The sequence below is a fragment of the Oncorhynchus kisutch genome, linkage group LG30 (genome assembly GCF_002021735.2).
Source record: "Oncorhynchus kisutch isolate 150728-3 linkage group LG30, Okis_V2, whole genome shotgun sequence".
Classification (NCBI taxonomy): domain Eukaryota; kingdom Metazoa; phylum Chordata; class Actinopteri; order Salmoniformes; family Salmonidae; genus Oncorhynchus; species Oncorhynchus kisutch.
The window spans coordinates 17,431,096-17,458,818 of NC_034203.2; the positions used below are offsets into that span (position 1 = coordinate 17,431,096).

Below are 27,723 nucleotides of genomic sequence, written 5' to 3' on the forward strand. Positions count from 1 at the left end.
TCAGGGTAGCTATTTGATTAAATGTTCAGCAGTCTTATGGCTTGGGGGTAGAAGCTGTTCAGGAACCTTTTGGTCCTACTCCGGTACCGCTTGCTGTGCGGTAGCAGAAAGAACAGTGTATAACTTGGGTGGCTAGAGTCTGTGACAATTTTTATACATCCATTTCAACTGTTTTGTTTGACTGTTCATTGGTAAATTAATGTATTATTGCATTCATTAATTTGTAAGTTATGTAACAACATTCCAAACTTGTTTAGCATTATATCTTCCAAATAGGGCATTATTTCCACTATTTGTATCAGTTTCAATGGCGGACTGTTAATTTGAAGGCGAACCGACGATTCCTCTATTGTGGCTATCTTCACACAACTGGAACAGCAATTTCTCCATTCCCAACTGGTAGCTACCTCGAGTGATCCAGCTAGCTAACGAACGCTTCACATTGAGAGTTCTGGGTTGATGTTCCATATTTACTTTCCTACTAGTAGAACCCCCGCTTGGTAAAATTCGAAGAATAATATAGATTATTTTAATTCTACTGCACAAAACAAGTGCAAAGTTAATAGCTACTTTTAAGCTAATATGCTAGCATTGCTAGTTAGGAAAGCTAACGTTACGGTATTTTGTTTTCTGAGATTTGGCTAAAAGGGCGGGTATTCTTTTTGTTTTTGCCATCCCAGCACCCAACCGCTTGTTATTGCTCATTCGAAGACTGTAGTAAATCGTAGCTAGCGTGCTCGTTAGCTTGATAATATCGTGCGTATTCAGCCAGGAAGCCAATTCAAGGCCTTGCTTACCACAAGTCTTTGCATCGTCGTGCAGTGAGAGCTGACAGGTGAGTAGCGCCCATTGCTTAGTAACGAGCCAGCTCGCTTACTCGTTGTTGCTAACTGTCGTTCGGTAGCTGCCTAGAACTATAACAATATCGTATAACTAGCTATACGATAGCAAGTTATAAATTCAAGTTTACTGAAGCGGCTGTCAAACTAATTTAGCAAGTTAGCCAACTAACGCGGTTTGTTTGTTGTGCGTTGTTTTTAGCAAATACATTGCTAGCTAACGTTAGCTAGTAAACTCCCCACGTTATAATCTTGCTACTTTTAGCTACGTAACGTTAACTACACGAATATGGAAGTGGCTGCGTTTGCTAACGTTAGCTACTTAGCTCGTGAATTGATTGGGAACTAGTCAGCTAACTAGCTCAGTATTCACTATTCGACAGGTAACGTTGGCACAGATAGCTAGTTGCTAAATGTTTCGTGACTTTGTTCGTCAGCAAATCAATGTGCCACCGCAGTGACGTCGAAGTTAGGTAGCTACAGACGTTGCTATCTAACTACCAGCTAGGTTACTTGCTAAATTGGCGAGCTATGAATGGCCTTGTCTGGAGCGTCAGGTGCACATAATAATTGGTGTCTTGCCTTTAGAATAGCCAGAAGGTCCTACTTGCTTGCAGCAGCACTAGGGTCAGACAACATTCCTGTGTATATTAAGTCTCTGCAGAACTAGATATGGCTCTAAAAACGTACCTCAATCCAGGGATGAGAAATACGTTGTACTCCGAATTGCCCCATTATCCCAACTGTTACACCAAGAAGATTCAACGATTGCTAAACAACTAGCAGTCGTTCAATCTTCTCGATGTAATAGTTGGGATACTGGGGCAGTTCAGGGTACAATGCATTTCGCATTCCTGGATTGAGGTATGTTTTGAGCTATTTCTCGGCTGGCTCCAGTGTAAAAAGGGGTCTATAAATACATTTGATTGATTGATGGAGGTGAATCATGCTGGAGGTCGCCATCTTTCACTGAATGCTGATGATACTCTGCTTTTTCCAGCAGTTGGGGTTAACTTTGTAGTTGAACGGGCTTTACACAGCATTACTTTATAGTATTTTATTAGCCAGAATCACTGTAAATGGCAGTCACATGCCACCATGATTCTAGCATTCTCTCAGATCTGTTTGGGCTCTTGCCACAATTCCATAGGTAGCTAGTTAGCAAAAGAGCTTTGACTAGCTAGCTTAATCTGGTAGCTAGGTTAACCATCGTCCTGTCCTCACAAATAAAAACACACACACAATGGAAATCCTCCTTGCAGGCTTTACCTCATCGCATGGTCTCTGCCGAACTTGTCAGCTGGAGACTGAAGTAACAGGCCTGCTCTGTATCTTACTATAGTATCCACAGTATTTTTCCTGAAATGTGCTAAGAATATCTCAATTAAAAATGATAATGCATAGTGCAAACAAGTTGGGTAGTACCAATGATGGAAATAGTAAAATTGTCTGTTTGTCAAGTTGTCTGAGGTAGGGACTATTCAATAGGAACTTGTCAACTGTTGACAGCCATTGGTGGGCTATATCAAACCTATCATGTAATTTATCACTGATGGCATGTATTGCAGTCACCACTTGTAGTGAACAGTTGTTGGAACTCTGCTTAAATTGCCATTTTTGTGGAGACCAGAACTTTGCTTGCATACTGTACAACAGCACAGTCCTCAAGTGACAATGCAAATCAGCAAAATTGAATGTTTACAAAATTTCCAAAAATACTTCTCGAAATTTGGCGTAATTCTGGGGTGTCCAACCCTGTTCCTGGAGAGCAACCTTCCTGTATGTTTTTAGACAATTACATACAGGGTTAACACTTATATGGGCATAACTCGTTATCATTTGTCAAATAGGTCCATGACACAATATTAAACATGACAGTTAAAGATTAGTGTGGGTACCTTGTAACTGTTGGCCATGATCTCTGAATTAGTTGTGCAAGAAATGAGCACAATTGTTGACTTGTTGAAACAATTGCTTTGATAACTGTAGTTAGTTGTGCCTTGCTTGATGGAAAAGCATCTGTTTAATTCTTTACAATGGTCTGTTAAGCCCGGCTCACACTGTCTGTGGTAAAGAGTATGTAGGTCAAAGGTCGTGAGCTTTACAGCCATGCCATTATTTTTCTGCTTTGTTTGCGAACACAACGAGAGCTCATGTTAGACAGGCATTCGATTGTTGGGGGATTATCACTTCTTTACAAATTGGACCTACTGGATAGAAAAGGGACATTTCCAATGGTGTTCATACTTATAGATTGCATGTATGTTTTGTTGACACATATTACTAATGAAATATTTCTTTGCACTTCCATGGTGAGCTACATCATTGGTTGCTGCAGTGTTTTCTCTATGCATATTCACAAGGAATCAAATGTGACGAAATGGAGGCACCTACCTGAATTTGTTCAATATGAAACACTTGGTTTCGTTTTCCGTTGCAAAACGTTCCGCTATGGGGTGCACTAATGAATACAACCCTGGTAAACTTATTTGTTTCTCTATCTGCAGCTTACTTGGTGACAAAGAGACTTCTCCCTGAGGAGCCAAGAAGTAGACGGCTCATGACTTCTGACCAGGATACAAAAGTTGTAGCTGAACCACAGGTGCAGCAAGTACAAGAAGCAAAAGAGAGCTCTCATCTGGTAGGTACTAAATAGTAGGCTCCTAGAAATTACGCCAATGCGGAGAACACGGACGGAATCCATACATTTTAAAACGGATTTCAACGATATTCTAAATGTAGGGAATCAACTAAATGTAACAAATGTATTAATTTGCACACGTTTATCATGGCATTAACAGGATGCATCAGTGATTCGTATTGGTTTGGCTAACTTTACCATCACATGTGCGCTGCAAAAACACTGCTAAACAACAGCCTCTTGCTAGGTGCACAGTATAATTAAAGAGCAACTGCACTCATATCAACATTTCTCAATTTTCGCCAAACTCAAAGGTGGTTTAAACATTGTTGGGGACTTAGAACATTCAATGTTGTTTCTCTATTAAATTGTGGTTTTCTCAGGTTCCATCAAAATCAAACGGAGAAACTGAATTTCGGGGAAATCTAAACGAAACCAGGCAAAAAACACGTGTCTTTTTAACTAAAACTATACTTCTCGATCATCTGAACCAGTGTTTTCTCATCGTATGCTTTACAAAAGTAGGGGAAACCTCTCTTCTCTGAACTGGTTTGGTAAACATAGCTTACCTCCCCAATGATGTAGCCTAATTCTATTTTAAAAAGATGTTGGTTGCTCTCCTGTGTAATTGGCTATATTCTCCCACTTAATGCATGTTTTATTGCTGCAAGAGTTGATTTAATGTTTTCTGACACTTAGGCCTATTTGTAATTGTGTTTGTAACCCAATTTTTTTGACTCATTGTAGCTTCATGGACTCCCAACTTTTCCTCAATTTCAAGCGACGACTTTTCCTCAATGCTAACTGCTGTTTGGCGCCGAGGTCATTTATATAATAATACTTTGGTGGGTGCTTATATTTGTCCTAGTTCACACATGTACAGGTGTGTATTAATACACATGTGAATTGGAATTGTTTTATTTTTTGCATGTCCCAACTCCCCCTGAGGTGCCCCCGGAGAATGTGGTCACAGCCAGGGTCTGTCATTATCAACGTCGACCCTCAAGCAATTATGGTTACGTGCCTTGCTCAAGGGCACATCGTCTGTTTTTTTTCTCTCAACTTGTTGGCTAGCAGCTTTTTACTTACTGGCCCAATACTCTAACCGCTAGGCTACCTGCTGGTGCTTTCATCACTAAGTGTATTTTTAAAATTAAGTGTACAGTATTTATAGGGACAGACATTCTTTAGTTGGCATTTTAACACCTCAGTCATGGTTCTGCTGCAAGCTTTCATGTATTTTCTGTTTCCAAGATACTCCTGTACTGGTACCCCTAAATACTCCTCACTTCTTTCACACAATGGAGATGTGTGTGTCTCTGGGGTCACATCCCAAATGGCAACCTATTTCCTACATAGGTTGCCATTTGTGTAGCCTACCTGCGACCACATGCTTCTTAACAAAATGTAGCCTACAGCATGCAAAGACGACATGCTCTTCATCTAATAAAACATACAGGCCTTATGACAAATCTATTGAGCGAGACTGCCAGCCACATAGCTGCACCATGCAAGGAGAGCACGGCACTCATGAGGAGTCCTCATTTTAACACATGAGTGCTGTACTCTCCTTGCATGGTGCAGCTATGTGGCTGGCATTCTCGCTCAATAGATTTGTCATAAGGCTTGTATGTTTTATTAGATGAAGAGCATGTTGTCTTTGCATGCTGTAGGCTACATTTTGTTAAGAAGCATGTGGACGCAGGTAGGCTACACATATTGAAATTCCCCTTGTTCGTCAATCTCTTGAGTTGGAAAGAATGTTAAGTTGAATAGCCTAAATGAGGGCCAAAAGGAAAGCTTATTCTCCCAAATTAGGAAATGGAAAGACACTGCTGTCTTTTTCCAGTTTCATTTAGGCTAAACACATGGCATTCGTTTGGAAACAAGATTGGTTTCAGGAAAAAGTCCCCAATGGATTCTTGAGGTATGCTGTTTTCACGTCTCAATCCAGGGACTTTTGTTGTTAAGGTAATTATTTATGCCTCCCGCCACTCGCCTTATTAAAGAATGACCTTTACTTTCATGTGTTCCTTGTTAACATGTAGTGTGTGATGTTAAGCATCTTATTCTATGCTGCTCTGCTCAGTGCTACTGTGCCATATGCTGTGGCATATGAACATTCATGAATAGCACATATGACCTATTTAAAGCTATGTGTTGGCCATATCTTATCCAAATGTGAAAGCTGTTACATTAATGACTCCAATGCTGCTGCCACTCACTGGAATCTGCCTGTCGTTGGTTCTAGTATAGTACTAGTTAATGCTCGGTGTCAGGTTGGAGATAATTGTTTTCAGGATCTGGCTGTCCAAGAGACGTCCATTTAGTTGTAACCTAGGCTATATGCCAGAACTTGTAGGCTTGTGAGGATGCACAAGTATAACATTTCCTGTGGACACAGCATCCCCCCCCCCTTAGGTCGTTTGAATCCGGGGTGCTCAGCACATTACCAGTCCACTGTCTGTCTACCCTGGGTCTGGAGCTCAACGTGGCAGAAGCCTCCCAGACGGACCAGTCCAAATTGTGTGTTTTGTTTAGTATCCTTTTCAGGGACTTTAAACCTATCCCTGTGTACAAATGAACACTTCCCTGGCTGTCTGACTGAGCAATGAAAACATGCTGTGCACTCGATGACAATGTCCCCCGACCCCAATGTCTATAGTTCATAATGAATAACCGCTTCCCAAAAATAACATTTCCAATCATGCTACTGGGGAAAGGTGAATCACTCCCCTCAGTGAGGGATGGAGGCACCAAGGCATTTTATTGGGAAAGGTCAAGCGGACCTGAAATGCTCTGAAGCTTTGGACATGGTAGTCAGTTGTCAGGCCAGTTTCTATAGCAGCCAGGTCAGATGTGGGAGGGTATTACATTATTGCATGACTGGATTATAGGCTCTTTGTTTCTCCTGCCTTGGTCTCAGTGTGGCTCTCTGGTTTCGATGTAGCGTTTTGTCTTGGTGTGTGTTGTATGCTTCGGCGATGTCATCTACAAAATTGCTTCCAACACTCTACTCAGCAAACTGGATGCAGTTTATCACAGTGCCATCCGTTTTGTCACTAAAGCACCTTATACCACCCACCACTGCGACTTGTACGCTCTAGTCGGCTGGCCCTCGCTACATATTCGTCGCCAGACCCACTGGCTCCAGGTCATCTACAAGTCCATGCTAGGTAAAGCTCCGCCTTATCTCAGTTCACTGGTCACGATGGCAACACCCATCCGTAGCACGCGCTCCAGCAGGTGTATCTCACTGATCATCCCTAAAGCCAACACCTCATTTGGCCGCCTTTCGTTCCAGTTCTCTGCTGCCTGTGACTGGAACGAATTGCAAAAATCGCTGAAGTTGGAGACTTGTCTCCCTCACCAACTTCAAACATCTGCTATCTGAGCAGCTAACCGATCGCTGCAGCTGTACATAGTCTATTGGTAAATAGCCCACCCAATTTTACCTACCTCATCCCCATACTGTTTTTATTTATTTACTTTTCTGCTCTTTTGCACACCAATATCTCTACCTGTACATGACCATCTGACCATTTATCACTCCAGTGTTAATCTGCAAAATTGTAATCATTCGCCTACCTCCTCATGCCTTTTGCACACAATGTATATAGACTCTTTTTTTTCTTCTTTTTTTTTCTACTGTGTTATTGACTTGTTAATTGTTTACTCCATGTGTAACTCTTTGTTGTATGCTCACACTGCTATGCTTTATCTTGGCCAGGTCGCAGTTGCAAATGAGAACTTGTTCTCAACTAGCCTACCTGGTTAAATAAAGGTAAAATAAAATGCTTGACCAGACAGCCCATTGAGTTTATAGCCTAATGCAGTGTTTTTTAAAAGTTTGTGTATTTTTATAAATAGACCCAGGCAAATAGACAGAAGCTCCCAGTGAAAAGCAAAGGGCCTTGTTGCTGTTCCATCAATGTATTATATAACTCTGAAGAAAGCTGGATTTACTTTGTCTCCCCTTTGGATACTCAGCCTCTTGAATTTCCCACAGCAGAGAATCATAACTATCCAAGTTTTCCATTAAGGCTTTTTGTACCAACGATGTCATGTTAATGCAGAATTCTGCATTTTTCACACAGGAAAAAATCACATTGTTATTTCTGCTCTGGTTCAGTCACAGTTAGTTCCAAATCATGAATGTAAAAGGACTAATGTTGTCTTTCAGTTGCACTTCTCCACTCCATGACAAATATATTTGCTATCATCAGAAATCAGATTCCCTCATACACAAACGACATTGGATCGGCAGACAGCGCTCTGACTGATCTCTGTTAGCAAGTTAAAATGCAAGATGAACTTGAAGCAAAACATGAGGAAATGTAGCTAGCTTTATTCTTTCTATGATACACAACATTAGGAAATGTAGCTAGCTTTGTTCTTTCTATGATACAAAACAGTAGGAAATGTAGCTAGCTTTGTTCTTTCTATGATACAAAACAGTAGGAAATGTCGCTAGCTTCGTTCTTTCTATGATAAACATGCAAAATGGCCTGGCTTTTTAATTATAAGCTAATTGTGTGGCTGCTAGCCAAACAGTGTTGCACTTTTGTCATCAGATTAAAAATGTATAGTTTCACAACCCTGACTGCAAACCACCACTTGACTTTTGATATACAACTTGGGTGAAATGGTTTAAAATGCACATTTTTGGATGGTCTGCATTTTGAAAATGCCGATTTCTAAAAGCTAGTGTGACCCCTGACACTTGTATGTAGGTTATGGATATTGGTGTGTTACTTAAACACAGGTTCATCTGACACCTAAAGGCCTATTGGGTATTTTTTTAATTTAACCTTTATTTAACCAGGTAGGCTAGTTGAGAACAAGTTCTCATTTGCAACTGCGACCTGGCCAAGATAAAGCATAGCAGTGTGAGCAGACAACAAAGAGTTACACATGGAGTAAACAATTAACAAGTCAATAACACAGTAGAAAACAAAGGGGGAGTCTATATACAATGTGTGCAAAAGGCATGAGGAGGTAGGCGAATAATTACACTTTTGCAGATTAACACTGGAGTGATGAATGATCAGATGGTCATGTACAGGTAGAGATATTGGTGTGCAAAAGAGCAGAAAAGTAAATAAATAAAAACAGTATGGGGATGAGGTAGGTGAAAAAGGGTGGGCTATTTACCAATAGACTATGTACAGTTGCAGCGATCGGTTAGCTGCTCAGATAGCTAATGTTTGAAGTTGGTGAGGGAGATAAAAGTCTCCAACTTCAGCGATTTTTGCAATTCGTTCCAGTCACAGTCAGCAGAATACTGGAACGAAAGGCGGCCAAATGAGGTGTTGGCTTTAGGGATGATCAGTGAGATACACCTGCTGGAGCGCGTGCTACGGATGGGTGTTGCCATCGTGACCAGTGAGCTGAGATAAGGCGGAGCTTTACCTAGCATGGACTTGTAGATGACCTGGAGCCAGTGGGTCTGGCGACGAATATGTAGCGAGGGCCAGCCGACTAGAGCATACAAGTCGCAGTGGTGGGTGGTATAAGGTGCTTTAGTGACAAAACGGATGGCACTGTGATAGACTGCATCCAGTTTGCTGAGTAGAGTGTTGGAAGCCATTTTGTAGATGACATCGCCGAAGTCGAGGATCGGTAGGATAGTCAGTTTTACTAGGGTAAGCTTGGCGGCGTGAGTGAAGGAGGCTTTGTTGCGGAATAGAAAGCCGACTCTTGATTTGATTTTCGATTGGAGATGTTTGATATGAGTCTGGAAGGAGAGTTTGCAGTCTAGCCAGACACCTAGGTACTTATAGACGTCCACATATTCTAGGTCGGAACCATCCAGGGTGGTGATGCTAGTCGGGCATGCGGGTGCAGGCAGCGACCGGTTGAAAAGCATCCATTTGGTTTTACTAGCGTTTAAGAGCAGTTGGAGGCCACGGAAGGAGTGTTGTATGGCATTGAAGCTTGTTTGGAGGTTAGATAGCACAGTGTCCAAAGACGGGCCGAAAGTATATAGAATGGTGTCGTCTGCGTAGAGGTGTGTATTGCAAAAGGAGAAGCCTAGTGTACACACTGGATAATCCATTCCTCAGGAGAAGCCTAGTGTACACACTGGATAATCCATTCCTCAGGAGAAGCCTAGTGTACACACTGGATAATCCATTCCTCAGGCAGCTTCTGTCTTTGGCTCAGGTGGATTTAACAATAACCCACCTTAGCCATCAGTATGTCTGTTCGTTGGTGACGTGGGTTTGATGTTCTGATGGAGAGCGCATGACTCAGAGGGTAGCCGCAGCAGTGATGAAACCAAAGCGCCATTAAATGGGAACGAGTGACAGCGACGAATCAGCGGCTGCCACGTCGGACACCTCGGCAGCAGTGTGTCTCATTTTTTTATTTTCTCTCTCCCCTACAACCTGTCGCTCCTCGTGACCTAGAGGCAGTTTGACAGCACAGACGGACCACAGAAGCAGCCACAGCCTCAGAAGCATCAAAGAGCAGTGAAGACTATGGGAGGCAGAAGCCCGAGGAGGGCATGCTGAATAAGCTGTGTGATGCTTGGGAATCAGAAACCTCTGGAAATAACCAGGGGATAATAGACTCTTGGTTGGTGTGCTCAGAAAGCTCTGGGAATATCCAAGAGGTGATACAAGTAGTCTGTGTTGTGCTTGGCTCTGAATGTGGTTGAGGTGCCATATGGACCGTCACTGTGTGCAGCAGGTGCGATGACTGTGAGCCCGGAGTGTGCAGGGCATGATTGGATGCGCTCCTGGACTCTTTTCTTACTGTAGGCAGCGGAGAGTAACTGTTACAGACATGCCGCTTTGCCTCAGGACTCTAGTATGGCTTTTACCAAAGCCCTTCGCTACAGCCGTATAGCTTGTGAGTCTTGTGTAAGGAATTGGCAGAACACTTACTTATCTCTTGTGAGTATGTCCAGACTTCTCTTTGCCCAAAGCAGTGGTGCTCAATCTGTCATGTTTGCAGTCTTAAGTATGTTGTCTTGATATCTCTTATGCCAGATATCTATCATTGTTGATTTTACTTAATGCATTTATCATATCCTCCGGTTTCTCAATGATGTAGCTATGGCTATATAAAACAGTTTGTTCTCTGTCAACCTTTTTCTGACAACATTTTGTGTATATTTTCCTTGATTTCTTCTGTGGAACTGACAGGGAAACATTTAGGTTACACTAGCATTTTCTCACGGAGTCTTTTGCCTCAACTCAAAGACTAGGCCAACTCAAAGACATTTAGGCTATTCAACTTCTGGGATAACTAGTAATCCCAGAAGGGATTACAAGATGAAGTCTGACAAGATGAAGTAGCCTATATCATCAATCATTGTCTGCATGCATAGTAGTTTCTTCATACTGGCTATCAGCTTTGCTGTACTGAGATGAACACACATTTGTGGCCATTGCTATTTGCACATTGCTATTTGCACATTGGTATTTGTATGATCACACCACAAATCAAAACCAGCTTTATTTATACTGCTCACTTCAGAAATGCTATGCAATGTGCTTTACAGGAAAAAACAAACAATGAAAATAAAAGCTGAAATATTTACTACACACAAACATAAGATAGTGACAAACTGAATGACTAAAAAGCACCCTAAGGAAAAGCAAATCTAAAATATGTGTTTTAAGATATCTTTTAAATATGTCCTCAGTTTCAGCCTCCATTGCGTTCTCTGGCAGGCTATTCCAAAGGCTGGGGGCATAATCACTAAAGAATGCCTCTTAGTCCTAGGCTTTGGGATAGTTAAAAGGCCACTGCCAGAGGACCTGAGGGACCTACTGGGTGTATATAACTTAAAAGCATGTCTGACATGTATTGAGGTGTACAATCGTGGATTGATTTTAAAAACCAATAGAAGAATCTTAAAATGTATTCTAAAGCTCACAGTGCAGAGACCTTAAAACCGGTGTAATATGTGCTCTCCGTCTGGTCTTGGTCAGTATCCGTGCTGCAGCATTCTGTATGTTTTGCAGTTGACCAATGGCTTTCTTGGGTAGACCAGACAGGAGAGGATTACAGTAGTCATGACTGCTTGTAATAAAAGCATGGAAGAGTCTCTATCAGCTTGAGAAACGGCCGCACCTTTGCAATGTTCCTCAGGTGGTTAAAAAATGCTTTTTTGGTCACGTTCCAAGTGTGTTCAGAATCTAAAATAACACCTAGTTTAAAAAAAAAAACCTGGTGTTGTCTTTATTGCCCATGAATTAAAATGGGCGACTAGATTTGCTCTGTGCTTTGGCTCCAACAAGTACCTCTGTCTTGCCTTGATTTAGCTGGAGGAAGTCGTGAGCATCCAACTATTTAAATCACTAATACAGCTGAAATCCTCTGACACAAATGTGAAGTTGTGTATCTTCTGCGTAGCAGTGAAAATCAATGCCATGCTTTCTGATAATGCCGCCAAGGGGTAACATTATAGATATATGAACAGTACGCAAGGTTGAAGGGCAAAGCCTTAAAAATAATGACTATTGTCAAATTCCTGGAGAGTACCTTCTCATTATTCCTTGATCTAGCCTATATTCTGCTATACTGATAGTATTCTTATACATCTGTACTCCTGTTATTGTTGTTGAGTACCCCTCCTTTCTTTTGTCTGCTGAAGTGTGGAGGCCTATCTGAACTCATGTATATAATACTCTCCTATCTTGTCTCCTGCCACAGGAATCTGCCAAGTTTTCTGACCTGAACCCCAATGCAAAAGCATGGGCCAATCACATGCTTAACCTGGACACCGCCACTGCGACTGGGACTGCGAACACACCTGCTCTCCAGCCATGGAAGGATGGCTGTGATAGCAACTCGGCTGACCCTGGGCCAGAAGGTCAGCCATTTTAAGTACCGGCTGGAGATAGCCACGGTAACAGAGGGGTCGTGTCCCAAATGGCACCCTACTCCCTACATAGTGCCCTACTATTGACCAGAGTCCTGGTCAAAAGTAGTGCACTATGTAGGGATTGGAGTGCCATTTGGTGCGCAACCCCTGTCATCATGGCGCAGCCATGGGTTGAATCATTTATACTGAATTTAGTCAGAGGGAAAGCTATAAATATTACCAACCCATCCTTCCTTCTAACACATAATAAGCAGAATCATTTTATGTGCGGACGTTAAGATTAGCCAAGTTTAGCCGTCGTGTCAGTTAACAAGGGACTGGTGGGGACATGAAGGTGATCAATTAGGACCAGTTTTATTCAGATTGACACATCTACATTTTACTCCTAGCTCATTATGTGAAGTTCTTTGTGGTGATTTAAAGTAGTCACATGTTCATGGTATCCATTTTAACATCTAGATTACTTACCTCACTTTCCCCTTGTATAGATCAATGTATTACTAGTACTACATAACATGTAGGCCTATTGTTTCTTCAACTTAAGCCATCGCGGTATTACTAGCTAGTGTTAACGGCTTTCTTGGTTGTCCTTTTAAGTCTGTCCAGACTATGAAGCCAGTGAAGACTGTAGCTTGTGTTAACAGCTTGGATTGTTGTTTCCTGTTTTACTCTGTCCAGGCTATGAAGCCAGCAAAGACAAAGTGTTTGAGGAGCCCCTGTTGGCCGACCCAGATGAGCCTCCACCGGTGATGGCAGAGCCAGCCCCCATGGCCGCAACCGTCACCCTGGAGGGCTCCGACCCTGCTGCATACCCAGAGTCTGGCCAGGAGGCAACTCACACAGGTGGGATCCTCATCCACTGGAGTGGAGACCATTCACTTGAGTTGAGCAAAGCGTCTATGAAAGTGATACACAATTATATAAATGGTATTCTCATTGCACTGCAACATTGTGTTTTAGAATATTAGAAATGTATGCATCAATGAGTTTGTTTTAACTTAAACAACCTGTACCTAAAGGGGACTGCGTGTAATATAATGAATGGTCTAATGTCATTAGAGTGCACTATATAGGGAATAGGGTGCCATTTGGGACAAGACCTGTGAGTTGAATGAAATGAAGGGTCTCTGCATGAAAGTGAATGTTGTGTTGTCTGTTCCCCCGATGAGCAGACAGTGAGCTCCAGCAGGAGAGCTGTCAGGAGGACCTCCGGGAACACCTGAAGAAGACCCTGGAGTTCTGTCTGTCCCGGTGAGTAACAGTCAATACTATACACTGATTGTGTCACAAATTACACCCTATTCCCTATATAATGCACAACTTTCGACATTTTGACCAGTGCCAGTCGTACTCTGGTCAATTGGCCCTGGGGAAAAAGTAGTGCACTATATAGGGAATAGGGTGCCATTTGGGACATAGACATTGCCTACTACAATACAGCCAATAATGCACTGGGCACACTGTGCTGCAGAAACCATATAATCTACAGCCGTGCAGCACAGAGGCACAGCTCTGCCATTACAGAATACAGAACCCGCCTGACCAAACTTTAATTGGCTCTTAGGGGAGGTAGCTAGGGGAGTAATGTACACCACTACTGTTCCATTTATTATGCTGTTCCCCATACAGTATGTGTCGATGCTGGGCCATAGTTTTTGTTGATAGTAATCAAGTGCTGCCCATGCTAGAATACAGCCAGTGAAATATGTCACTGTGATGATGCACAATGGCTGCATACTCATTAGTTCTCTTTGGCCCTTTGTGGGAGGCGTGTTCTAAATGAAAGCTTTATTTCATGCTGTCAAGAATTCCCTGGTGGGTGCTGTGGGGAGGGAGGAGTGACTTAGGCTACAGGGAGTGACTTACCGTTTTGTCTTGTCTCTTTTCACTTACAGGGAGAACCTGGCCAGCGACATGTACCTTATCTCTCAGATGGATAGTGACCAGTATGTGCCAATCGTGACGGTAGCTAACCTGGACCACGTCAAGAAACTCAGCACGGACGTGGAGTTAATCGTTCATATCCTACGATGTAAGTGACACCCTTCTATTTGAAACTATCGTTCACTGAACTTTTTCTGATTAACTTGATACTAACAGCAATTTTTGTTATTGAGACTAAAGAGACATTGCTGGGAATAGATGTTTCATTTGGATTGGTTTCATATGGATTTCAGTTGTATTAGTTCACCTTCTTTGTACAACACCAATTCCTAGCAACATTTGTTCCATGGCAATAAGGTTTTCAGATTTTGATTATAAATTCACTGGACTTGAATATTGCCCTGCCCCTGTAGCTCTGCCGTTGGTCCAGGTAGATGAGAAGGGGGAGAAGGTGAGACCCAACCAGAACCGCTGCATCGTCATCCTCAGAGAGGTCCCTGAGAGCACTCCTGTTGAGGTATGTTCACTGGCTAGCTGCCGTTTGAGTCCCAAATGGTACCTTATTTTCTATGTAGTGCACTACTTTAGACCAGAACAGTAAGGGCTGTGCACCACATAGGAAACGGGGTGTCATTTGGGACATTCTGTCTGGACCATTTTAAAAGAAAACAATGACTTACCTTCGACTGACTGTATCCAGTATGGCAGACTGGAAAAAAATCTGTCAAGTTTCAGCAAGACAAGGTCTTTTTCGTACAAGCTCTTATGTGACTATTCTATATGTTTGTTTTAACCAGGGCATTGTAGGTCATTTCCTGTTGAGTGCACAGCACACTACCTGAAGTGTAATCATTACTCCAAACAGTTGCAAAACTTAGTTTTGCAATGAAAGCTTTCTATTGGGCAGATTCAGGTAGGTCCCTCCATTTGCTGAACCTGTCCAATAGAGACAGTAGTTTTCATTTTGCAGCTGTTTGGAATAATGATTACAACCCTGAGTCGTTTTCCTGGAATCATAAGTCATACTGGTATATATGTCTGTCAATTTATTTCTTTACTCATCTTCCATCTTGCGACGTTGACACCCTGTTAAATATGTTATGAGCTGTGTTCGAGTACCCATACTAACATACTACATACTTAATGAGTATATACTATTAGTTAATTTTAGTACACTGTAAACTAACAGTATCCTTTCAGTTGAGCATACTAGCTCTTCGCCTGTCTACCGGAAGTTGATGCTGTTGCTATGCGACTTCTAACTAGCTAGTTAGCATAACAAATTACTAGTAAGACATTTCAAGGGTGTTTTTAAATTCAATCTGGAGTGCCAAATGCGCACGTAAATTCAGAGCGTTGTCAGTTTATAATTCAGAGCGTTTCCCTTTCGGGGGGCACATTGGATGTTCGGGGCCGAGGAGTAGGGTTGATTTGAGCGTGCTGACCTTACAACTAGAGATTGACCAATTATGATTTTTCCATGCCTTTACCGATATCGATTATTGGAGGACAAAAAAAAGTTGATACCGATTTAATAGGCCCATTTAAAAAAAAAATATTTTTTTTTATTTTTATTTATTGTTTTTAAAAATTATTTTTTATTATTTGTAATAATAAAAATAATATTGAATGAACAATTAACCCTTTTATTTTAACTTAATATAACACAAATAACATTTATTTAGTCTCAAATAGATAATGAAAAATGTTCAATTTGGTTTAAATAATGCAAGAGCAGTGTTGGAGAAGAAGGTAAAAGTGCAATATGTGCCATGTAAAAAAGCTAATGTTTAAGTTCCTTGCTCAGAACATGAGAACATATGAAAGCTGGTGGTTCAATATTCCCAGTTAAGAAGTTTTAGGTTGTAGTTATTATAGGAATTCTGACGCGTCGACTATTTCTCTCACTACCATTTGTATTTCATATACCTTTGACTATTGGATGTTCTTATAGGCACTTTAGTATTGCCAGCTTAATCTCGGGAGTTGATAGGCTTGAAGTCATCAAGCATTGCTAAGAGCTGCTCACAAACGCAGTAAAGTGCTGTTTGAATGAATGCTTATGAGCCTGCTGCTCCCTACCACCGCTCAGTCATTCTGCTCTATCAAATATCAAATCATAGACTTAATTATAATATAATAAACACAGAAATATGAGCCGTAGGTCATTAATATGGTCAAACCTGGAAACTATCATTTCGAAAACAAAACGTTTATTCTTTCGGGAAAATACAGAACCGTTCCTTATTTTATCGAACGGGTGGCAACCCTAAGTCTAAATGTTGCTGTTACATTGCACAACCTTCAATGTTATGTCATAATTCATTTTTAATTCTGGCAAATTAATTCTGGTCTTTGTGAGGAGGAAACACAGTTCGCAACAAGCCAGGCTGCCCAAACTTGTCGTTGAACGACGTTGAAGTAGGCTGTGATTCGATGATAAATTAACAGGCACGGCATTGATTATATGCAATGCAGGACAAGCTAGTTAACCTAGTAATATCATCAACCATGTGCTGTTAACTAGTGATTATGTGAAGATTGATCGTTTTTTTTATAAGATAAGTTTAATGCTAGCTAGCAACTTACCTTGGCTTCTTTTGACGCTGCGCTTGTGTAACAGGTGGTCAGCCTGCCACGCAGTTTCCTTGTGGTTTGCAATGTAATCGGTGTCCAAAAATACCAATTATGAAAACTTCAAATCGGCCCTGATTAATCGGTCGACCTCTACTTACAACGGCAGTCAAGCACCCAAGCTAACGTTGGCTTGCTTGCTAGCTACTTCCAGACACAAATGAGACCACTCTGACCATTTTACTCGCCCTAGCAGAGCTGGTTAACCAGAACGTTGGTGACTAACTATGCTCCTGGCAACAATTTAATTATGCTTTTTTTGCTGACGTTTACTGACACCGGCCATATTCAACAGGTGTTGAGCGCTCGAAAATGCATTATTCTGCTCTCTGGTACACTCAGACGAGAGTGCTCTGAAATTGGAGTAGATGGCCAGAGCGAATTTACGAATGCACCCGAATGTCCATTGAGAACGACTATACAATTTAGCTAAGCTAAGAATAATGGGAATAATCAAGTCAATAAACGTTGGGTAGTTAACCTATAGTTAATATACTCGCTAGTTTGATGTATAAGTAGCCAACTAACGTTAGGTAACTAGCTAACCATATACCGGTACATACTGCTGTAATGATATGTTATGTGGTTCGTAAGCGTGTAACTAACATTGCCAGCCAACATAACGTGCAAGGTAACTTATTTCAAAAGTCATTACTTTGCTCAACATTTTCTTAACATTTGTCATAATTAGTTAAAGCAATGAATTTGTATCCACTCTCGTTGTACTTCGACTGCATATGTTCCGCCAATTTCTACAAATCTGAAAATGATGTGAAGCTACGCCCATTTCCTGAATTGCATTATGGTCCCTAAAGTACGGAAATAGTGTCCTCTGCTTGTGTACTCCATATTTTGGCGAATTTAGTATGACATCCGGGAACTTTTGGCATACTAACTATATCCATACTATGACAAATAAGCATACTATATACTCAATTCACGTCAAATAGTACAGTTAGTATGAGTATTCGAACACAATGACACATTGTTTATACAGTGTTTAGAGGTTTCAGCTATTGTGCAAGTGGGTGGTTATCAAAATTAATGCAGTGTGACAAATTAAAGGGTGATGTTTTTAGCTGTTTAGAATTCCAAACATTTTAATGGTGTTATTTCAGTCTGAACTGTACTCCCATTGGGGAATATTGACAATATTTGACATTGATAGGGCCAATTTATTTTTGTTTGTTTGTTGGATACAGATACATACAAGAGGGAGTGTGTTGAAAAAGCAGTGAGCCAGATTCTAACCAATGCTCGATCAATGTGCTCCAGAGGCAGTGGCTTAGACCGCCCTAAGCTTTTCAATCAAAACCAGGAACTTGCTCACATTTCCTGTGGCGTTTTGGCATTACTAAAGGGATAGATCAGGATTTTGACAATGAAGTCCTTTATCTGCTTCTCCAGAGGCAGATTAACTCGTGGATAACATTTTTGTATGTGTCTGTGTCCAGTATGAAAGTTAGAGTTTCACCAGCCAATGCTAACTAGCTTACCATATGCTAGCTGGACCTGAAGACTTAAATCCTGAACTATCCCTTTTTAAACTTGACATTTGCTCTTGTTTTGCAGGAGGTCGAGGCTCTTTTTAAAGGAAAGAACTTACCTAAATTCATAAATTCTGAGTTTGCCTACAACGACAACTGGTTCATCACCTTTGAATCAGAAGCAGATGCACAACAGGTAAGGAACATTCTGGAATGTCGCACCATTGCGTGATCATAGCTCTTGATTTTGTACTTTTCCCCTGCATGTCATAGCATGTTTTAGGATTGTATGGCTGGTCTATGTTTGGTTTTACAACCGCTAGTTGTGGCCATACCGGGTTTTATACTGGCCTTGAGCTTACGTCCTTCTCAGCGGGTATACAAACTGAAGATATATTTTGTGCTGTTTCTGAAGTGTTCATTTAACCTTTTTTTTTCTAGGCATATCAGTATCTTCGTGAAGAAGTGAAAACCTTCCAAGGGAAACCTATTAAGGTAAGCTAATTCATGTTTTTTGTGTTAATTAAGGTTAACTTCACCCATTTACTGTACTTTCTGGAGTATGGGGCTTCAGAACCTTTTTCTGTCTACATAACAGCAACTAATGCTTTCCCCCAAACAACTTCCAGTGGATGATAACAACAATTCAATCTACAGTGTTTGTTTGGGTTCATTTAGAGTTGACGTGAAATAATACCCTGGAGAAATGTGGCTAATTTATTCAAATCTCTGTGCACCGCTTTGAAAAATGCCTACTTTGAATATTTGTTTTTGAGGAAAAATCAATTTTCTAAGGAACTCTAAATTCTAAACCCCAATCAGGCACGGATAAAGGCGAAGGCAATTGCTATCAACACTTTTATGCCAAAGAATGGCTACCGCCCGGTGGAGGTGAACCCATATGCTCAACAACAGCAGCAGCAACAACAACAACAACAACAACAACAACAACAACAACAACAGCGTTACACCTCGTACTACATTCCTCCAGTGTACAGCCCTCAGCAACAGTTCCCCCTCTACAGCCTTATCACTCCACAGGCCTGGTCAGCCACCCACAGCTTCATAGACCCTTCACTGGTGAGGACAACAGTCATGCACACACCTACAAACCTACAATACAGACTAGGGTTGCAGAATCCCCAAAATTCTGATTGGGAAATTCATGGATTTTATGCCTTTTCTCTCCTGATTCTGGGAATCTTCCCACCGGTGTTTCTGGAAAACCTGGGAATTTTAGATACAAATTAAAAATGTTTGAGAAGTTACCAGGATTTTTCAAACCTACCACCCACAAACCTACAAGACATCAAATGAGAGATTTCATAACTTCACTGTATTATATGCTACTAGAACTCCTATAAAAGTAATTGATTTAGTGTTTCCTTCTATATTCAACAGGTTACATCATTTCACAACACCCAATTCATAAATGGATTTACAACATCCCATAGTTTTAAACCAGCGACGTCTCCTCTTGCTGGTGTTAGGCACTACTCTCCCAGGAATAGGTGGGTACACTGACATTCCATCTAATGTACACGATACTACCAAGAATGTCCACATGACTGTGCTTGTATTATAGAAATAGAATGAGTAGAACAGGTATCCCCATTCAAGTCAATAATTCCATAATGTGTGCTCATTCCAATTCTATGGAATGATGTAGGATCTTTAAACATTATTGATCAGTGTTTCTTGTGGAATTTTTCAGGAATCACACTCACAATAAACCTCACCTGAGGCCCACAATACCCAATGCAGATCAGCGTGGCACAGGGCTCCTGGACAACCCCACCATCTTCAACTTCCCCACAGAGCGCATCCTGAACGGGGTGCCCCGGGGTTCCCCCCAGACGACGCGGCTCCTGAGCCAGAACAGAACCAGGTTACCCCCCTCCACCATGACCTACCCCAGGAGGGACATCGGTACGGGTCGGGTGGAGCCCGTCAGCACCGACTACTCACTGGGCATGGGCCGTGGAAGGTAAGTGATCATCCACTATCTGCATGAGCTTCACCACCATAGACATCCATATGTTGTGTCCCAAATGGTACTATATTTGTTATTTAGTGCACTACTTTTGACCAGTGCCCATGGGATCTGGTAAAAAGTAGTGCGCTGAATATGGTGCTATTTGGGACGCATTACAATTTTTCGAGAGAGAGCGCATGGCGCTAATGTTTTGGAATTGAAATCTAAGGCAAAATTTGGCTTCAAATAGATAAAAAAAAATGTCAGTGAATCTTTCAAATGTTCTCTCTCTTAAAGGACAAATATTTATGGTTCTAGGAAAAAGAGGGATGACAACAAGTTTACAGTAAGTACATCTTTTTTTAAATATCTCTCCTCTTAAACTAGTCTTTGACTTTGAGAAAGATCCATCAGTACTGATGCTGAAGGCTGTGACCTGTGAATGTTTGTATTGCAGGGATTTTGTAGGTATGGTTGCCAGGCTGGCTTTAGCACCCTGGCCTACATACTGCGCTCCTTTTGACCCGCCCTATAGGCTCTGGTAAAAAGTAGTGCTCTATGAAGGGAGTAGGGTGCAGAGGTTGTTTTCTCTGACTGACTTGTGCAGACTCCGGTGTTGCTTAGGGAGTGTCCACCCTGTCTGACGGTGTTTGATGCTGTTTTGTTGTATAGAGAGTGGCCACCCAGTCACCCCCTCCTCAGAAGCCCCCGTCCCCCAGCTTTGAGCTGGGGCTCTCCAGCTTCCCCCCCCTGCCTGGGGCCGCAGGCCACCTCAAGACCCCTGACAACATGTTTGAAAACAGACTGGCCAGCATGGTAATAGGAGCCACAAAGGTCAGGGTCAGTATTTACCACCACAAGCGGTCATCTCCAGGCCACCGTACTCTGTGCATCCCAAATGGCACCTTATTCCCTATGTAGTGCTCTACTTTTGACCAGGGCCCATAGACTTCTGGCCAGGGAATATGGTGCCATCTGGGATGCAGCCAAGCTGTCATCTCCAAGCCAACATAGTGAATCACTTAGCTCAACATTTCAGCTTTGCTGTCAGTAGGAACCTGATGTGTTGTTTTTCTCACCCCGTTCCAGAATGTAAGTGTTGATGCCAGCGGTGCAGGTGCCCTCCTCCCCTCAGGGGGACCCAAGGAGCCACTGAGGACTTTCACGTCTCCACAGCCCCCGAGCCTCCTGCCCGCTGCTCCCCCAGCCCTGACCCTAGCACCAGCCCCGGGCCCTGCCCCTATCCCCACTCCCTCCCAACCCGCAGAGTGAGTATATGACACGTGTGTTTCAACCCCCCCCCCCCCCCCCCCCCCCCCCCACACACACACACACACACACACTATTTCTATTCATATCATACAGTATCTTTTCTCTCACACTTGTCTCTATTTCCTCATCAAACATGCCAAACACGATAGATAGTTAAAAAAATTAACGTAACTGACTTAGCAGCATTTCATGCCCTACTCGTCTTTGTGAATGAATTGTGAGATACTGTGTGTGTTTCAGGGAAGTGAAAGTTCCGGAGGCGAAGCAGAAGGAGAACCGGGTCTCTGTGGAGCTGGTCACTGACACCCTGTACACCGCTAGCAAATCTGTTCAAGTCAATGGGGCTGCTACAGTAAGTGCTGGTTCACCAAAGCATTTAAACAACCAGGTGCAATTATTGATATTAGCTGATCTAGATCTTTTGATAGGTATAGATGCTAACTTGTGGTTGGTAACGACTGTGTTTCTTATTTTAATGCATGTCAGGGTGCGTAGTCAATGTCCTATGAAATTAATCATCTACAATCTAGCTTTTTTTGTGTTCAGGAACTGAGAAAGCCCTCTTACGCTGAGATCTGCCAGAGGATTAAAGACCACGCTCCGACACTACAGGCCCCTAAAGAGGTCAAGCCAGCCAGCAGCGCTGCCTCCACAGGAGAGGAGAGGAAGTGCCCTGACGCAGCTCCAGGGGACAGGGGCGAGCCCAAGGCCCCCCGAGAGACATACCCAGGCTCCTCCAAGCCTGCTAACCCAGGCAGACCCCGAGAGGTCCGGAGACCAACTGGCCGGTGGCCCTCACCACCTCCCCACCACCCAGGGAAGGGTCCCAGCAGCAAAGATCTCAACACCCCCCCAAAGTACCTGCAGTAACCCCCAACTGCAATAAAGTCAATTTCAAAACAAATGTGTGAGAGGAAAAAAATCTGGAAAAAGTCAGGGCTATTGAAATACAACCTATCCCAAAATCATCAGTCAGTCACAGCATAGAGAGGATGTGTTTCTGGATCAGGGCTTACTGACAATAGCACCTCGGTGTGCATGTAGAGAACCGTTCATCTTTACTTATTTATTTTTTTGGGAGGTTTATTTCATTTGGATTTTTTTTGCATTATTTTGTGTCAATCAGTCAAATGAACTCTTGTTCAGATTAGTGGGATAAATTCATATGTCCAAACTGCCTTCCAAGATAATATTGTGAGAGTAGGTAGACTGGAAGCCACCCAGTGAGTGAATGAAAGGAAGTGGATGAGTAACGGAATAGCGGTTTAGATCTTGTTAGTTGTGGGGGGTGTTTCTGTATGTTGTATGCAGTCCTAAGATGTAATGTGATTCCATTGCAGGATGAGATGATCAGTCAGTCATGAGATTGGCGTCCCAAATGACACCCTATTCCCTGAGTAGCGTACTACTCTCGGTCAAAAGTAGTGCACGACATACGGAAAAAGGCGCCGTGTGGGACGCAGCCATAATTGTTTTTACATATTTACATTCATATGCAAGGTCAACTAGTCTAGTGTCATTTTAGACTTCACTGAAATCCACAGAAGACCTACTTTCTGAGGGATTTCTGAGATTCTTTTTGCCAACACGGAACTCTTTGTCATTGTAACACCAGCATATGAGGAGAATACATTTATTTGCATACTGGTTTTGATTGTTGGTACAAGTACCTCTAGTTGTTGCGTGCTGGTGGTTTTAAGAGCGCCAAAGTCTTTATTCCTTGTGGTAAACAATAAAATGTAGTTTTCTGCTATCCCATTCACAGGAGTCTGTTTCCTAGCCGTATAAAGCACATTGCTAGTTAGGCCTCTTAGAGAGAGGTACTATCAGTGTCAGTAGAAATCTACATGTATTTTCATCTCAGAAAAAAAACGCATAAATTCATCACGTGGTGGCTATTGGTGACTCTACTCCTTCTAAATTTAGCTGTGAAACGAGCATATCAAAGACTAGTTCAGCGGGCACATGTTGGCAGTGCAGGTGGCTAGGCTACTATAAGGATTAGGCAGTAGGATTTTGGCAGGGTGCAGTGACTTCATTATTTTAGATAGCTATGGTGCTAGAGGATGAACCTGGAACGTGTTACTTCAATGAATCTGGTACTGTACTTAGAAAATAATACTTGATACATGTCGTCAACTAAACTTTGCACTATTTGTTTTGATTCTGGACATACAGAAGCAAAAAGGGAACATGTGAATCTAGTTTCATATTCTCTGAAATGTAAAGAGGAATATTGAAACTGCTGATAGCCACATTATAAGCCCTTTAAAATATCAGTTATACAACAAATGTAGTTCTCCTTCTTGGATTTCAACTTTTCTTTCCATTTGACTTGCGCATTATTATTAATGCTGTGGCAGGGTAGGGTAATCAGTTTCAGAAGATCTAAATGTTGACTAATTCAATTAACCTCTACATGGAGAAATTCACACGAGTTAAACTGTTTGTTTACTGCCATGTAAATGCCTACTAGACATACTAAAAATAACTTTAGTCTTTAGTTATTTTCTTTTGTGCTCACTTTCATTGATTTAAACCTGTGGAGTTCCACTAACAATGGCTTATTTTTGCAGTGGTGTTTTATTTGATTTTGTTTTCCATTTTAGGTAGTGAATTATGAAACCACTGGTACGTGGTGTTTTTTTTATTTTTTATAAAGCGGTTTGTTTATTCAGTATTACAGTAGCAAATTGTAATGTGGGTTCACACCTTAGATCAAAGGTTCCCAAACTATGTCCTGTTCCCCGGATGCACGTTTTTGCCCTAGGATTACACAGCTAATCCAAATAACCAAATAATCCAAATATCCAACTCATCAAGCTTTGATTATTTAAATCAGCTATGTAGTGCTAGGGCAAAAAACTAAATGTGCACACAGGAGGGGACCCAAGACTGAGTTTAGGAAATCCTGGTGGCTCCAAAACATTTACAATTAAGTAGAATTGGTTGAAAGGAAGAAGTGGGGTTTTTCCTTCACTACAAATGTTAGATATTAAGGTAAAAGATGAGGCAGCCCTTTTAGAATGAAGGTATAGCTTTAGTCATTGGGTGACACTCAGAAAATATGAGTAGTAAACTGCACCCTGTGAGCAGGCAGAGTATGACCTTTGACCTGTTTTGGATGCTGTAAACCTGAGCAGCCACTGAGTCCTTTCAGTTTGGACAAAGGTTAGGCAGAGCAGGCAGCACTGTTGGTTGTTCCAACACCTTCCCCTCCATACAGTAGAAATGCCCAGTTTATTTTTAGCATGGTTTTCTTCTGGAGATTTCACCTGGCTCTCCATACAACAACCATATAGCTTCCAAATTCCCCTCTGTGCTTTGTATAAATCTCTAAGTAGAAAAAAAGTGGAACCTGTGCGCTTCTTTAGTGTATCATTGATGTCTTCCTGCAACAAGGCACTACCCTGGAGTACTCTGCTTAGAAAAGAGGACTTAATTCGGAGAGAGGAGACATTGCCTGTATTGATAGTCATTGCTGCTTTTGATTTGCATGCCGTTTGGTTTGCAAACACATTATTTGGGGAGTTTGATTCTGAAGGACTGAGATGCACTTATGGGCGGTCTTAAATGGCAGATGTATTATAATTTTTTGTCGTTTTTTCCTGAGATGGTATAAAAGACATGTTGTACCGCATCTGCTTATTTAGAAACCAGTGCTGTTTATTCCATAAGATCATTAAAGTTTCTTTTCAAGAAAAAAATATATACAATTTTATATATTTTCAAATGTATAATTTCCATCCGGTGTTTAAAAACTTGAATTTTATTTAAACTTGAAAATGACTTTGCCTTAACTTTTATACGAGACAACGTAGAGTTAGTTTATTTTTTTTCAAACCCCGACATGTTACTAAGGGAGACGCATGGAAATATTTAGTCATACCTAACGTCAGAAGTCTTACTTGGTCTTAAAGTACAAATCTAGCAGCATTTTGGTTTTGTAAAATTTATCTCAACTCTCTTTTGATTAACTTTGTTCCTTGTTTTTATTTTCTGTTTGTTTTGGGGGGAGATATAAATCCTGTAAATGCAAAATAGTCAATACTGTATCAAATATGTTCTTTGAACTGTGTGCTTTGCTTGTACAGTTGTAAATAATCAGAAAATATAAAGAGGTACCTTAAAATGATTTAAAAAAACATATATTGATCTTGTTGAACTATTAATGTCGCTTTTGAGCTGGATGTAGGATATCTAAATGTTTGAATTTCTCAAAAAAAAAAAAATTGTTCTGATGTGAAGAATTGCGTCTGCCTCACTTTGCAATGTGGGCAGGTTGTCTGATTGTAACTTTTTAAATGTCATTCTCATTCCATTTCCATGTGTTTTCTCAACAAACAGGTGTTTGTTTCTGTTGTTTAGCCCCTTCACTGTGCACAATGAGAAAATGGGAGAACCTACCTGTTGTACAAATACACATCTTCAAATGACAGTACAAAGTCCATACTCTGTCCTGTGACAGACAGCTTATATCAATCTGATGTGTGATTTGGCCCATAAAACAGTTCTTTATGAATCACAGTAAAGCACATTTGAAGCACAGGAACATAATCTTTCACACCCAACCAATGTCAATTCCTCAGCAGCATACGGTATAATTTGTACCAGACAACCTTTAATCGTTTGGCGCAAATTGATTAAGCATGGTTGATATTCTGTCATTTTGCTTTTATTTGAGTTTTTTTGTTTTTCATGAAAATGTACATCAACAGAACTTTCGTCCCCCAGAAGTAATAACTGTACTTAGTTTTTTGGTAGGCTTTACCAGTGTTTAGACTCAATCATAATAGTGTAGATATTTTTTACACTTCTCATTTTCTTGCAGAAATGGTTTCTGGCACACTGTATAACATACTGTGCATTGTCTTTTTGTATCATTTGATCACACATGTGGACTGCGTTTAATGTGGCAAAAAAAACTGTGCCATTTAATTTGTTTCAGCCTGGCAGTTTGTTTGACTTGTACATAATATTTAAGCGCCTGCCATTTATATTTTGATATTTGTTGTTACTCATGGGAAGTGTAGCTGGTCCAGAATTATTAAACTGGGAATTAAAATCTGATACCACTGACATTAGACAAAGTACTCATAGCAACCTGCATCTGACCGGGTATCTGATCTGGCTTATGAAGTCGAGGCATGATTGTCTGTGAATTTAAGCTGGTCTATGCTAGTAGGCCTATCTAATGCAAAATGCTAATGCTGTTGTCTTTGCAGATTGGGTATGGATATGTTATCAGGCTGGGCACTGTGGGTGTGTGTGAGCGTGAATTGTACCACCTGGGGTCAGCAGAAGTATAAAACACACATGCAAAGTTGACTGACGGTCAAGTTAACCCAAGGTTCATTCGCCAGCTAGGTGTGTGCAGCATGATGATGAGAAAATGATTTTTCATTCAATGTTATTGGTTCATCTCTCCAGAAGATGATGGCACTGCTTACAGTACGAAAGACTGACTGAACTTGTGTTGAACTTTTTCTTCTTTCTTTTGCTCGCACTACTAAAGCCCTGTTGTAATGTTCGGGCTGTTCTCCTTGTGTTACTGTACACAGACAAAGTCTCTCATATCAGGCCGTCTCGTTCTCCTTGCCCAGTTCGCTTCGATCTGCTTCGTCTCACCAGTTTGACAGTGCCATGTATTTTTTGCAACGGCTACAGCTTGTTGTAAGTTGACCTTGCTTCTAAAGTGATGTGACAATGCACCAACTGACTGGAATGAGACACAGCCATTGTCTCACTATCAACTCACTGTGGTCAATTAACTCATTTTTACCCATACCATGTTACGCTAACAGCAGTGGACAATCGCTGACTTTATGGGAGAGAAGAACCTATGAACATAACAGTAGTTCATGGAGGTATCTTTGAGTGCTTTTGATTTCTTACCTATTCTTCCATTAAGACTGGAATCAAGCGTACATGTCAACTATTGATAATTTAAGTTACTCTTGTGTCATGTTAAGCTGTCTAATTTGGAGGGAAAAATGTAGCTTATTGAAAAATAAAGATTTAGGCACTGTTATTGAGGTGTGTGTGTGTGTGTGTGTGTCCCATATACTGCGATGTCTGGGGGCAGATCAAGATAAAATACAAAATTGTATTTATCACATGTGCCAAACACAACAGGTGTAGGTAGAACTTAC

The 27,723-nt window shown here is 41.4% G+C and overlaps 1 protein-coding gene across 3 annotated transcripts; it reads left to right on the plus strand.

Annotated features, from left to right (window-relative positions):
- The first annotated feature begins 349 nt into the window (after positions 1–349).
- Positions 350–27,602, plus strand: LOC109874474 (la-related protein 4B). Of its 3 annotated transcripts, none has more exons than XM_020466373.2 (17): positions 350–835; positions 3,347–3,480; positions 12,148–12,307; positions 12,998–13,162; positions 13,492–13,570; positions 14,215–14,351; positions 14,617–14,720; positions 18,410–18,520; positions 18,766–18,819; positions 19,147–19,404; positions 19,726–19,835; positions 20,039–20,311; positions 20,597–20,645; positions 20,972–21,139; positions 21,389–21,567; positions 21,812–21,923; positions 22,118–27,602. In XM_020466373.2, exons 2-17 carry the CDS (start codon positions 3,400–3,402, stop codon positions 22,439–22,441), a joined length of 2,364 nt encoding a protein of 787 aa, XP_020321962.1. In that variant the 5' UTR covers positions 350–835; positions 3,347–3,399; the 3' UTR covers positions 22,442–27,602. The 3 variants fall into 3 exon arrangements, with proteins under 3 accessions (XP_020321962.1, XP_020321964.1, XP_020321965.1); XM_020466375.2 differs by having other exon boundaries at positions 20,972–21,133; XM_020466376.2 differs by having other exon boundaries at positions 20,618–20,645.
- Positions 27,603–27,723: the final 121 nt, after the last annotated feature.

Coding starts and splice junctions, on each gene's coding strand:
- LOC109874474 (XM_020466373.2), top strand. CDS start 3,400: ATGACTTCTGACCAGGATACAAAAGTTGTAGCTGAACCACAGGTGCAG. Junction 14,352..14,616: donor AATCGTTCATATCCTACGAT/GTAAGTGACACC, acceptor CTGCCCCTGTAG/CTCTGCCGTTGGTCCAGGTA. Junction 19,405..19,725: donor GCTTCATAGACCCTTCACTG/GTGAGGACAACA, acceptor TATATTCAACAG/GTTACATCATTTCACAACAC.